This window comes from Toxorhynchites rutilus, chromosome 2 (genome assembly GCF_029784135.1).
Source record: "Toxorhynchites rutilus septentrionalis strain SRP chromosome 2, ASM2978413v1, whole genome shotgun sequence".
NCBI classification, from domain to species: Eukaryota; Metazoa; Arthropoda; class Insecta; order Diptera; family Culicidae; genus Toxorhynchites; species Toxorhynchites rutilus.
Window position 1 is genome coordinate 74,572,573 of NC_073745.1, and position 15,111 is coordinate 74,587,683.

At 38.0% G+C, this 15,111-nt stretch overlaps 1 protein-coding gene across 9 annotated transcripts in view; it reads left to right on the plus strand.

Moving 5' to 3' along the window:
• LOC129771373 (uncharacterized) overlaps positions 1-15,111 on the plus strand; it is a 284,948-nt gene that overhangs the window by 141,890 nt on the left and 127,947 nt on the right. For 7 of the 9 annotated variants that reach the window (XM_055774952.1, XM_055774953.1, XM_055774950.1 and 4 more), the window contains exon 3: positions 5,728-5,766. The exons of the other annotated variants lie outside the window; for them this stretch is intronic. In XM_055774952.1, coding sequence (XP_055630927.1) covers positions 5,728-5,766 — 39 coding nt within the window. The remainder of the gene's footprint in view (positions 1-5,727; positions 5,767-15,111) is intronic. 9 annotated transcript variants of the gene reach the window in all.

Below are 15,111 nucleotides of genomic sequence, written 5' to 3' on the forward strand. Positions count from 1 at the left end.
TGCCAGAGAAAATGTTGAACAATTCTGCGCCAAATCAACCAAAAACAGCAAATTTTGGCCCTACCCTCTCCGATTTTTTGAAACATGGTACTTATGATGGAAATTGCCTATAATCACAATTTTCATTATCATATAACCAATTTAAACTGATTTTTCAAAAAGTCGTATACAGTATCATTGATCTTGCTTCCGACAAATCGTAACTCGAAATCTAGATGTCTGAATGAAATATGATGTTCGGCAAAGTTGTCTGAAAATCAATGAACTATTTAGGAAAAAAACATTTCAAATGCACTGTTGAAAAACTTTCTCAAAAATTAAAATCAATATTAAATACCTTCATATCCCAAAACATCCCCTTCCCTTTTTTGCATGTTTTTAATAAAAAAATCTTATTTCAAAAAGTTTGACGTATAGTGGTGCCATATAGGACATTCCAAAATGAAGATATGAATTTCTAAAAATTTATGAAATTCAATACTTTGTGAAATCGTATCCATTCACGAAAAGCAACATGAAAAATAGAATCTACATGCGATTAAACATGAAAAACTGTATATGACGTTTTATCCTATGACTAACTGTTCTAACCGGTTAATAATGTGTGAGCTGTTTGTCATCAAAATCTCCATTCAACTATTGTTCACGCATATTAGAAAAAAATATTAGGCTAGTCAGCAATATTGTATTTTGCCATATCTGTAGAAATAAAATTCAATTTTTAGAACCTTGACAGACGCTTATTAGAGTCTTTCACAGCTACTAGATAAAACTTGTGCAGCTTTCGACGAGCTTTCACAAAAAAATAATAAAATGGCCAATATTCCGACCCATGATCGATGATCCTCTATCGAACTATTTGCTCCGTTACAGCACTTCAAAATGTGATGCAAAGCAGTCGAACATGAGCTTCATAAACGCTTGCAGTAAATGTTCATTCCAATAGTCCGTCATGTGTTGTACAATAGCTACTTTGCAGTTAAAAAAAAGTCTACAAACAGGACAGTTCCACGTCAAATCACTCGGCCGCTGAATCGACCCTCTCCGATTTTTTTCTTCAAATTGCTACTTTTGATGGAAACTATTTTGAATCAAAATTATCATTATCATATGACCAATTGAAATAACGACTGATTTTCTAAAAGGGCGCATTCAAAATCATTGATCTTTCTTTCAAAAAATCGTAACTCAATCCAGATGTCTTATTTACAATATGAATAAAACTATCATAAAAACATCACACTGATAGGCGATTGTTAGTTGTGATTGGTGTTATCAATAAAAATAACTACACTTGACAAAGAAATTAGAGGAACAGAGTGCGAAGTCTGAAAATTTTAAGTGATTTTTGAAATGCTGTAACTACGTGAAAAATCAACGCATATCGTTGGGATGTACATCAGTTTGAAGCTATAACTTTCAGGTTTTAGAATATTCCACGTACATATTTTCATCTTGGTTTATCTGGTACGATTTGCGATTAAATGCTCCTCTAATTTACTCTAAATTTTGAAAAATTGGCTAGAAAAAACGCTGAACGTATCAATATGAAACGTTCACAGATGTTTACGAAATACATTAGACTAGAAATATGCCTGCAAACATTTGAACATACTGCGATATTTGCAGAATTACAGAGAATTTTGTAAAGCACTATAACAATCCTGTTTTTGGTACTTTTTTGATATCGATGCAAAAAACTTAAATGCATTTGTTTTCGTCGAAAAAATCTATCCTTATGCATAATTTATTGGAGTTTTCAAAACTGCCTTCCGATTTGCGATGCGATGCTTGTGTTTTTGAATAATTTATCATCAAAGACGAAGGGGTAATTTTTCATTCAAACTGAAATATCTCTGTATGGAAAGGTCCTACAGGAACGTTGTAGGAATCAAATAAGATCTGGTTGATAAGGTTAATTGCTGCTGAACTGGATCGGGAAAAAATTTGTTGATCCAGAAAATCTTTGGAAAAAACCAAAGAAAATCTTTTTTTCATTTCTTTCGGATATTGTTGCACACTACACCTACGCACACCAAGATAAAAATATGTACTTAAAATCTCATCGATATGCGTTGATTTTTCACGTAGTTAGAGCATGTCTTAAAATTTATGACTTCGCACTTTTTTCCTCAAATTTTTTGTCGAGTGTATTTTAAAGCCCTGGAACCCGCTTGGCACCTAAAAACCTGATTGAAAACATGTCGAAGCGCCTGCAGCAAGTCCAGAAGGCCTAAGGGAATGCATTAATGATTTAAAATGCTTTCTTTTACTTTAATTTATCTTTTCTGGAACCAAAACATTTTTTTGTCAGTTTTTTTTCAATACAGATTGGATTTTCTCGTTAATTAAAACTCTTTAGTCACTATTCCATAACTGAAACTTCAAAATAATATAAAAACTAAGATATCAGTTGCGGGGCTCAGAGTGCAAAGGGTGTAAGCGACTTGATCGATTTCTCTTCATCAACTTTTTATTCAGTTAATAACTTAACTACATAAACGTTCCAATTTAAGTTTGCTATAGAATCCGATAGATGAGGTTCTGATCTATCTTCCACATTGTCAAATACAGCTGAGAATGTATTTGCAGCTAAGTTATGACCAAAAGAGAGAGTCGATGTAGAGAAATCGATCAAATCACTTACACCCCTTCCATTGTAAGCCCCTCAATTGGTTTACTTTTATTTGAACCAAATGAATGAGAGAAACTCAAAAAATGATGGCGACATAGCAGGTCATTATTCTCTAATAAATTGATCTTTGAGAGTCGTCTAAGAAGAGGGAGAGGAAAAAGAGAGAAGTGATGAAAAGAGAGCAAGGAAAGAGAGAGGAGATAGAAGAGAGAGAGTGAGGAGAAAGAAGAGTGACAGAAGAGAGAGGAGAGAGGTGAGCGAGAGAGGAAAGTGTGAGGAAAGAAAGAAAACGAATAGAGAGTGTGGAAAGAACAAAGAAGAAGAGAGAAGAGAGTGTGGAATAGAAGAAGAAAAAGAGAGGAGAGAGTGTGGAAAGAAAGAAGAAGAGAGAGGAGAGAGTGAGGACAGGAGTAAGTGAGAAGAGGAGAGAGTGAGGAGAGGAGAGATTGAGGAGAGGAGAGTGTGAGGAGAGTAGAGAGCGAGGAGAGGAGAGAGTGAGAAGAGGAGAGATTGAGGAGAGGAGAGAGTGAGGAAAGAGGAGACAGGAGAGAGAGAATAAGAATAAGAATAAGAGATTGAAAGCGATCTAACTCTGACTCATCCACATACGTATGAGTCGAGAAAACAAAAAAAAAAGTTCAGCAACTCTTAAAAAAGATCAATTAAAAAAAATATACAAACTAACTTTAGCTGGACGGGTGGCAACCGGAAGACCGGTTTCGTAATAAAGTAGAAATCTGACTATCCAATTTATTATGATTAGCCACTCAATTGGCAGGATCACTGCGGATAATGTAATGTAAATGCTAAAATTATGTCTGAGCAGATCCTGAACAGTTCTGTAATTAATGTTAATTTTGTAGAGAAGTAATGTCTTCTTAACTGGTTTTATAGATATGAAACATGTGTTTTTTCGTTTTTGAAATGTTCCACGCCTGACCTGGGTATTAAGCTAGTCTTATAAACGAAGTTGGTTGCTAAATTCAACACTATGCATATCAATTCAATCGTGCTCTTACTGGGCGTGCAACTTAATTCGTTCCGTTTCCACAAGATGGCTCAAGGTATTATAATTAGCGGAGGGTGACAGATGAGTTTTACTGAGTCGTGAAGTATCGACATCTGTCAACTAAATATTGTTTACAAGTCTTTGAAGTTTCCACAACAAGTGTAATTTTTACTGCGTTGAAAATGACGAGTTTAGTTGCAAATGAGCACCATTTGCCGTATTTTGGTTTTTCTTTTTCCATTGGAAAAATGTGCAACAGGAGCGCATCAAATGCTGGTGAAAGTTTATGGTGACTCTGCACAATCGAATAGATTTTGCAGGGAAAGGTTTGAAATTACCAATTTAGATTTTAGTGTTAAATACAAAAAGCGTCCGGGTCAACCGAAAAAGTTTGAAGACGAATGAATAGAGACAATACTTGATCAAGAATTATGTCAAACGCAGACAGACCTTGCAGAAACGAGAAGCTACTACATGGGCTGAAAAGTCCCGAGTTTTTTAATGAAAACAATGCTTGTTTGGATGAAGCTGTATTCATTCCTCAACATAGTTTCCTTCAAGAGTAATACACTTGGTATTGCGAGTTTCCAATATTTCCATTCCCATTCTGTAGTTCGAAACGTCTAAGTTTTCGAAATATGCCTCAGTGCCACTCTGCAGAATGCCTATTGAACCCAGGAATGTGGTAATGGATCCACGTTTCATCCATTGTCACAAAACGTCGAAAGAAGTCCACTCGATTACGCTTCAACAACGTCAACCCGGCTGTTGAATCATCAACGCGCCGCTGTTTTTGGTCGTCGGTCAGCGTCGGTCAATCAAATAAGTGGACAAACCATGATCATATTTTCGACTGGACAAACCAAAATCATTTACCTTAGTTGTATTTTTTCAATGTAAACGCGAGAAAGTTGTTGTTAGGAAAAAACAATTTTGGGCCATTAATGTTTTACAAACTTTTTTCTGTACCAAATTTTGTCATATTTCAAATGAAAGCAAAATAATCGTTCTAATTTTATCTCCCATGCTCACTGCACTTAATATACAAAAAAAATCAAATTAAATTGAATAAAAACCTAACCACATCGTCTACGTCAGCCAGAAGCCGTGAGAACGAGAAACAGATGTCAGATGGCTACCTACAAATGCATGTGATACCTCTTCACGTAGCTGAAAATTCAGTTATGCACTCTTCTCCGCAATGAATAAAATATTACAACCACAGTAAAATTTCCACAGTTTGCCTTATGTTTAAATAAATTTGCATCCATTAGCCGGTGTAGATGGAACTGATTCTCGTTTTTATTTCCGTTTTAAAAACTTTCCAGCTAGATGTGTTCTCACCACGTAGTTCGTAGAATTTCAACATCTCCCCCTAGAATAAACTATGTTTCAACACTTTTCCCCTTCCCTCCATTTCTCGGTAGCATCTGTTAGCTCTTTTCAAGTGTATCCTTCTACCATTTCTAAGCGCCGATGTAGCGAAAACACACGTCGGCAACTCGTGTGAATGCATTACGCAAACTGCCCTTTACCTTTCCCTTGACAATTAGCAACATAGTAAACGTCTGAGTTAAATAACTAGATCTAGAGCCAGTTGTAATCCCCCGCAAGCAAGAAAAAAACAACCGAACAGAGCGAAGATTGTTTCAAATGTTATTTCTTTCTCTTTTTTTTCTCGCCCCACCCGATATGAAAACCGCAAACAATCTAACGAACAAACGACAAAACTTGATCCTGTTGCTGGCGCTACCACTAACTACCAATCTGCCGTTGGCATCGACCAACCGGACGCATAACCGCCTACCCAACTTCTAAATATCCAAAACAAAAACAAAACCGCAAAAAAACAATTGATACTTCGCTGAAATGGGCACCACTTGATGACATCGTGAAAAATAAATACCGCGCACCCCTTGGCACTGCTGATGCTGTCATGGTTCTGATGTCGCTGCTGCTGCTACTGCCGCTACCACCTGCTGATACGCATACAATAATATCCCTGCCGACCATCATCCGGCACACTCTCACTCTGCTCTGCGTCCCTCGCCTGCCTTCATAAATTTAAATTAAAAATAATTAGGAAAGCGCTTTATCATTGTCAGCGACATCAAGAAAACAGGTACTTTTTTCGTTCATTGTTGTTACAGTAGAAATGTGTAGTAGCTGCTGTTGGTTTGTTCCCTACTTTCTCCTGCTGGGGTATTTTATTTTATTTTATTTTCCTGTGTGTAAGTGTGTATAGTATTTTGAGTAGCAGATTCGCTTCTCGAAAGCAGAATCTGTGATATTTCGCTGAGTGCTGTGCACCGTAAAATTGGGATAAGCCAATTTGGTTTCTCTTATTTGTTTTGGTTTACAGCCGTTACTATTTATTTTATTTATTCTTCATACATTTTTTATTATACATTTATCGCGTAACTTTTGGAAACGACCTCTACGTTTTGATGGACTCTATTCATTGACTTTCTTTTTTGACCTTGCAGACAGTTCGGCCACGTAGTTTGATAAACCTTCCACGCTCCTGATTTTCGAACACATCGGGGAAAGCTTTTACCGCTGATGACGAACGAAAGAATGATGAAGGGAATTGATCAATGCAGATAGACCCTTTTCAAAAGTTACGCGAGAATTTTTGTTAACCATTGTTGTTTTTGACGTAGGATTACGTCTTTCGGGAACATATTGGGGTACAAATTGAAAAACGAATATCGATCGCATCGTGAAAAATGTCCAATTTCAAACGCTTATTGCTCAGTCATTTCATGACGGATTGATGAGATTTTTACATCAAAACATTGCGGCACTCTATAACAATTTTTCACTTTGAATAAAATAATATATATCATGTAATTAACTATCGAACAATTGAAAAATCTCAACCCCTATCCAAACGGTACTGATTGGTCGAAATTGACGTCATTTCTTTTTCGCCTGCTTCGCTTCTTTCGTTCCCCGATAAGTCAAATATTTGCATTGGTCGAGATTGACGACACATGCAGCAGGTCCCTAACAGAGACATCAACACTAAGCTGCCTGGGGGAAATTGACATTGCAAATACATGAAAGTAGGGGGAGATTTTGTTCCTACCGAAATGTGTTCCCTAACAGAGACATTAAAACTAAGGTGCCCGGGGAAAATCGGCATTGCAAATATAAGCAAGTTGGGGTCATTTTTATATTGCAAGTAAGGTGAGTAAAACGATTAATTCCAGCAAATAAAATTTAAATTTGGAACTTTCATGTTGGTTGCTTCGTGAAATTTGATATCAATGACCGATCGTGTATTGTGAGACATTCAGCACAAGTGTAAGTGTAAAATTGTATATGGTAGCAGTTGTGTAAAAAATGACTTGATATATGAAACGATTTATTTCAATTTTCATAAATACAAACCAAGGTGTCTTCTCACTCGAGAACGGGTCGTTTGGTTAAAGCTGTCTGTTTTTTTTTTGTGTTAATTTTCACCCAAGGAAAGTTTATACGGAGAGAAAAATTGGAAAGTGAAGAAATATTAGAAAAGTGATATTCCATATGTTCTACATATAGTATTAGGTGCTGTTAGTCCAAATCAAATTCGCATTGGGTTGAATAAACCCTCAGAAAGTAAAAAATTATAAAAAATTAAAATACCTTTTCCATTTCAAACATGTTTTCTCTATATTAATGTAACATGTTTTTACTGATGAGATAAATTGATAATTATATTCGGTATTGATAGTTATCTTATATTACATTGGTGAGTTTTTTTTTATTTCATCCATATATAACACAGAAGGTATCTCGTCTAGGATCACAGAGGGTGGTTTTCATCATATCTCGTTCCACTTCGGTATCTTTCAACTGATATGCATCATCCAACGACTGTTTACCATCCTCTTGTCGTCATCCCTCGGTAAACACTGCCCAACAACCAAACAAAACGGCCCTTTTCAGGGACACAAAATCATTATCAAAGAGTTTGACGGTGTAATTCTTCAAACATATCCAAAATCAACAGATAGCCTAACGTAATCCTACGTCAACTATGCGGTCGTGTCTTGGACACAACCCTCCTGTGACTTTTTTCTCAATTCTTCCTTGATCTACTATTTATTGAAAATAACCATATGGGAGGAAATGTTCGAACAGAAAAAGGAAAGGAAGCCATATTTTTGTTTTTGCAACGTTTTTTCCACCCAATTTGTTACATTTTATTATGTTATCGAGAATGAAAGACTGACAAAATTTGGCAAGGCGTTTCTTGTTTCGACTAAGTGCTGTATTGGGGAAACCGATCAAAGAAACTGTTACCTACCCGTGGCACAATTTTCCTATACCACTGGTAATCAGGCGCGTAAATCGCTCGCTAGATGTTCAAATGCAGTGTTCGTTCTACGGACTCTGTGGAGAGTAGAAAATATTGCAACTCAAGCTCCACCCGTTTGCAACGTATTAGGTGTAAAGAGGTGACTTATATTGGGTTAGGGAAAAAGAAATGTCGTATATTGTCAATATATGGCAACACTTAAACATATCTTGTGTTGTACTTATCGCATCGGGTCATACTATACGGCTATTTAAAGACGACAATCTGTGCTAAAAGTGTCGTTTTGACAGTGTTGTGATTGTCCTTTTCAGTCTCAAGTCATAGTGCGTCAAAGATGGAGTCCACCAAACAAGAAAATCGCCATATTTTACGGTTTTACTACCTGCGAGGTAAAACTGCAACGAAGGCGGCCGAAAAAATTCGTGTAGTTTATGGACCCGATACTGTAACGATTCGCACAGCACAGCGTTGGTTTGATCGATTTCGTTCTGGTGTAGTGGCTGTCGAAGATACACCTCGTACTGGTAGGCCAATCGTCGTGGAAACCGATAAAATCGTTGAAATCATCGAAGTAGACCGGCATGTGAGCGTTTGAAGCAGGCGATTGTCCAGAAGCAGCCAGAAATGATCAATAGGAATTGTTCGGGCGCAGGCGCAACCCGTCAGAATTAATTGCAAATTATCACTCGCTAGAAAACTTAAACTCTTAATAGTAGTTCAAAGATGAACTGCTCGTGATAATTGCGGTGAAACTCTGGATTTTTGCGTTGGAAGGAAGAACGAGTGTGTCTCGATTTGCAAAAGTGTATTTATAAGGGGGGATAATGAAGTTGCTTTCTAAATGGCAACAAGTTTGCGAAGAAAATAGCGCGTATTTGACTTAAATTGGATAAATTTAAGTATCTTAAATAAAGCGTCAAATTTCGATCAGAAATACGACATTTCTTCTTCCCCAGCCCTATATTACACAGTCTCTCCAGCCAGTGAGCAGCCAACAGTCTTCTTTAACTTTGATACCAAACACATTGGATTTGGTTGCGAAAATCGCCCGATAGAAATACAAATGCGGTGTTCGTTCTACGGGAAGAGGAAATATTGTAATTTGAGCTTCGCCCGTTTTAAACCTATTGGGTATAAATGAAGCCATTCGCGATTCCAACTACACAGTTTTACTCACATTAGGCTGCAGCTGCAGCTGCGAGAGTCTATCGAACAATTTAGTACGATTCTAATATACGAACTCACACAACGCATGGGAGGATCATGCCACGTCAGACGACAATATGGCCTACGAAAAAATGGTTAATTCTCTACTGAAGGAGATCAACTACTGGATACGGGTATGAACAAAGACTATGATGCACTACAACCAAAAATAAATTGATAATTATATTCGGTATTGATAGTTATCTTATATTACATTGGTGAGTTTTTTTTTATTTCATCCATATATAACACAGAAGGTATCTCGTCTAGGATCACAGAGGGTGGTTTTCATCATATCTCGTTCCACTTCGGTATCTTTCAACTGATATGCATCATCCAACGACTGTTTACCATCCTCTTGTCGTCATCCCTCGGTAAACACTGCCCAACAACCAAACAAAACGGCCCTTTTCAGGGACACAAAATCATTATCAAAGAGTTTGACGATGTAATTCTTCAAACATATCCAAAATCAACAGATAGCCTAACGTAATCCTACGTCAACTATGCGGTCGTGTCTTGGACACAACCCTCCTGTGACTTTTTTCTCAATTCTTCCTTGATCTACTATTTATTGAAAATAACCATATGGGAGGAAATGTTCGAACAGAAAAAGGAAAGGAAGCCATATTTTTGTTTTTGCAACGTTTTTTCCACCCAATTTGTTACATTTTATTAGGTTATCGAGAATGAAAGACTGACAAAATTTGGCAAGGCGTTTCTTGTTTCGACTAAGTGCTGTATTGGGGAAACCGATCAAAGAAACTGTTACCTACCCGTGGCACAATTTTCCTATACCACTGGTAATCAGGCGCGTAAATCGCTCGCTAGATGTTCAAATGCAGTGTTCGTTCTACGGACTCTGTGGAGAGTAGAAAATATTGCAACTCAAGCTCCACCCGTTTGCAACGTATTAGGTGTAAAGAGGTGACTTATATTGGGTTAGGGAAAAAGAAATGTCGTATATTGTCAATATATGGCAACACTTAAACATATCTTGTGTTGTACTTATCGCATCGGGTCATATTATACGGCTATTTAAAGACGACAATCTGTGCTAAAAGTGTCGTTTTGACAGTGTTGTGATTGTCCTTTTCAGTCTCAAGTCATAGTGCGTCAAAGATGGAGTCCACCAAACAAGAAAATCGCCATATTTTACGGTTTTACTACCTGCGAGGTAAAATTGCAACGAAGGCGGCCGAAAAAATTCGTGTAGTTTATGGACCCGATACTGTAACGATTCGCACAGCACAGCGTTGGTTTGATCGATTTCGTTCTGGTGTAGTGGCTGTCGAAGATACACCTCGTACTGGTAGGCCAATCGTCGTGGAAACCGATAAAATCGTTGAAATCATCGAAGTAGACCGGCATGTGAGCGTTTGAAGCAGGCGATTGTCCAGAAGCAGCCAGAAATGATCAATAGGAATTGTTCGGGCGCAGGCGCAACCCGTCAGAATTAATTGCAAATTATCACTCGCTAGAAAACTTAAACTCTTAATAGTAGTTCAAAGATGAACTGCTCGTGATAATTGCGGTGAAACTCTGGATTTTTGCGTTGGAAGGAAGAACGAGTGTGTCTCGATTTGCAAAAGTGTATTTATAAGGGGGGATAATGAAGTTGCTTTCTAAATGGCAACAAGTTTGCGAAGAAAATAGCGCGTATTTGACTTAAATTGGATAAATTTAAGTATCTTAAATAAAGCGTCAAATTTCGATCAGAAATACGACATTTCTTCTTCCCCAGCCCTATATTACACAGTCTCTCCAGCCAGTGAGCAGCCAACAGTCTTCTTTAACTTTGATACCAAACACATTGGATTTGGTTGCGAAAATCGCCCGATAAAAATACAAATGCGGTGTTCGTTCTACGGGAAGAGGAAATATTGTAATTTGAGCTTCGCCCGTTTTAAACCTATTGGGTATAAATGAAGCCATTCGCGATTCCAACTACACAGTTTTACTCACATTAGGCTGCAGCTGCAGCTGCGAGAGTCTATCGAACAATTTAGTACGATTCTAATATACGAACTCACACAACGCATGGGAGGATCATGCCACGTCAGACGACAATATGGCCTACGAAAAAATGGTTAATTCTCTACTGAAGGAGATCAACTACTGGATACGGGTATGAACAAAGACTATGATGCACTACAACCAAAAATATTGCTTCGTTTCCGAGCATGTTGCTCGAGCTGTGCATAACGGCCTTACTCGATGATACACCAAAGCTGAATCCCATCCGGAGCCTCAATCATGAATAATCTTTTCTGGGAACAAGTACCTATCTGGTCCTAACCGCGTGGTGAGTGCCTTTACCATCACACACATTGTGTCCAAGCACAGTAGTGAAAAGAAACAAACGGGTGTACTTCCTTCAACAATAGATCTGATTATTGTAGATGTGTGTAAGCAAGAACATGTGACTCAGGTCCTGTTGGACGCAGCAGCTGGACCTTACCAATACAAGACTTAACGTCACCATATCGGTTGTAGACGGCACCCCCATGAGCGATATGCACTTGATGACTGTTTTCTTTATAAGCAATACGTTGCCAAAACGCGAAGTAGCCTCCATAGAAATCCTAAACGTTTCTGGAACTTTTTCAACTCTAAACGCAAAAATAACGATGGTGTGCCTGCTACGGTGTCTCTGTTTGATGAAGTTGCAACTAATGCTTCGGATAAATGTGAACTCTACGCAAAGCATTTTGTAAGCGTTTTCAATACTGCTAGCGCGACAATGGACCAAGTTAAGTCTGCTGCATCCGCTGTTCCGGGTAGTATGTGTGACTTGAGTCTACCGGTCAAAACCGAGGAAATATTACATACTGCAGCAAAGAAATTAAAATCGTCCACAGCTCCCGGACCCGATGGAATTCCAGCTGTCGTATTCAAAAAATGCATTGAAATTCTAACTTCGCCACTGTGTCGCATATTTAATCTCTCACTACAACAGAAGAAATTTCCCACGCTCTGTAAGGAATCTTATATGTTCCCTGTTTATAAGAAAGGCGATAAACAAGACGTGCGCAATTACAGGGGAATCACGTCTCTATGTGCTGGCTCTAAGTTGTTCGAGACTATCATGTACGGTCATCTATTTTCTCAATCGAAAGCTTACATCTCCACGGATCAACACGGATTCTACCCGGGTAGGTCAGTGACAACAAATCTGCTCCAATTCACTTCCGAATGTATTGATCACCTGGAGAATGGCAAACAAGTTGATGCCATCTACACCGATCTGAAAGCTGCCTTCGATAGAATTGACCACCGGATTTTGCTATGTAAGCTCTCTAAACTTGGTGCCTCGGCTGCTTATGTGAACTGGCTCAAATCCTACCTTTGCGACAGGAAGCTTTGTGTAAAGATTGGTTCATATAGTTCAACATGGTTCCAAAACTATTCCAGCGTCTCGCAGGGCAGTAACCTCGGACCACTACTATTCGCACTCTACATCAACGATGTCTCAGCTCTATTGGGTGTTGGTTGTAGACTGATGTGTGCTGATGACCTCAAAATCTAAAACGTAGTCGACAGCCCAGCTGACTGCGTTCACCTACAATGCCTGTTAAATCTGTTTGTCGAATGGTGTAAAGTGAACAACATGATGCTCAGTATTAACAAATGCTTCGTGATAACATTTTGTCGCTCTGCCAATCCGATCCACTGGGAGTACAAAATTGATGATATAGTTATTGAACGAATGCATCAAGTAACAGACTTAGGAGTTCGGCTTGACTCTAGGCTGACCTTCAACGATCATCGCTCCATAGCTATTGATAGTGCCAATAGATTGCTAGGCCTTAGCTTATTTTGCTTAGTTGTCCGCATACTAAAGAGTTCACTGACATGCATTGCCTCAAAACGCTCTACTGTTCGTTGGTTCGATCAATCCTTGAATCCTCGTCAGTGCTTTGGAGTCCCTATCAAGCTATTTGGATCGACAGGATTGAACGCATACAACGACGATTTGTTCGTTTCGCCCTGCGCTTGCTTCCTTGGAGGGATCGCATTAATCTCCCTTCTTATATTGATCGGTGCCGCCTGCTGGGAATGGATACCCTTGAACAACGACGCTCTGTTCAACAAGCAGTCTTTGCAGCGAAGATTTAGAATGGAGAAGCTGACTGTCCCAGCCTACTTGCAAAAATGTCACTGAACGCTCCCACCCGGATTCAACGACGAACTCTGGATCAGATGCTGGCTGTTCCATTCCACCGCTCGCTTTTCGGTTATTTTGAGCCGATGTCCACTATAACAAGAGCATTCAACGAAGTGTCAAATTTGTTTGATTTCGATATGTCTTCGACAGTGTTTAGAAATCCTTCGCTCTAAACATCCTCCTCATCATTAGGTTAAGTTATATTCATTAAGACTATGAGTCAGATGGATTAATAAATCAATAAATAAATAAATAAATGACAACTGAGATCCGCTCCAGAGTGATCAATTTCAAGCGGCTATTGGATTTTCTTGTCCTGAAAAAAATTACCAACATTACTCCAGCCGGTTTTTACTGTCGTAAGGCGTACCAAATGTACAGCATCACGACAGTATTTCAAAGACTGTAATCTTTATTTTCCCATGACAGTCATTCGGTTGATCTATTAACACTCTTATACTCGCGCATTGGTCTGTCAGACCGAGAAATCAATAATTCGTTCATTTCTCAGAAAATATCAACAGTACGACTTTGCGATTCTCTCTAGATTCGTTTTTCGTCGTTCGTCATCGTTTAGCGTATCGCATATGTAGGTACAAATGGGACGTGTGTCACCTTTTTAACACTTTCGGTCTGACACACCGACGCGAGTATAGGAGTAACTTGGACAAGTGCCTTTTTTCATATTCTAGAATATTGTTGAATGAAATGTTTAAATTAAGGTTAGTGGCGTGGAATATTTATTAAATATAATGCATAAGATCTTTACCGGACTATTCTTATTTGATGTCAGTCCCTTTTGTAACTGGATTGAACGGATCCATATATTAACTATTCGTCGATATGTTCGTCGCTAGATTCACGTTTAAAAGAAAAATATAAATGTTTGACTTTCATAGTTATTCGCTAAATATAATGGTCGTACATATACACACTTGTGAAAGAATTTCACTTGTGGAAGAATTGTAAACAGTAAACTATAAACTAATCGGTAGCTTATGGTAATTTTTAACAGTTACAGTTTCGCGGATATTTTTTATAATGGACAATATCGACAAGAAAACAAGAAAAAGAAAAGGAAGTGCCTAGAAATCCTTTTATATCATCTTTTTTTTAGATGAGGCATAAATCTAAAGAAAAAGGCATTAATTCTTAGTTTACCAAAAAAAAAGAGACAAAGAATATTAGAAATATGCAAATTTTATATTCCAGAACCTTTTTCATCTGGTAATTATCTAGATGGTCGTTATACAAAGACCCGAAAAACACGCAACAACTGCATGAAATGTAAAAATTATGTTTGTTTCGAGCATGCAGTTATGCTATGTTCTGATTCTTACTCCAATGAAACCACAATCGATTAATACGTTTTTATGTTATTTCATAGCTCCTTATACTTCCATGAATTATATTCAGTTGCTTACTTTTAATTAATAACAGTGAAAAATTCGAATTTCGTTATTTGTGTTGGAGTATCAAAAATTACTCTATTTTGATGAGGCTGAATTATATGACTATTAAAACATAATAAAGACGAAGAAAACATATGTTTTGGAGTTTTTTCATTCAATCATACCCTCTTCTTCAATTAAATGCCAATAAAGCCTGAAAAATGCACAATGGCAACATTACAGAAAAGTTCAATTTTCGGTCCGTGACACCGTGCGCGAATATACGCGTTATGATTTTGCTCGCGAGTACAGGAGGGTTAAAAACAGCTGCACAGTGAGAATATCATGCGACATATATAGCTACCATCAATGTGCACCCGTGGCCGAGTATTT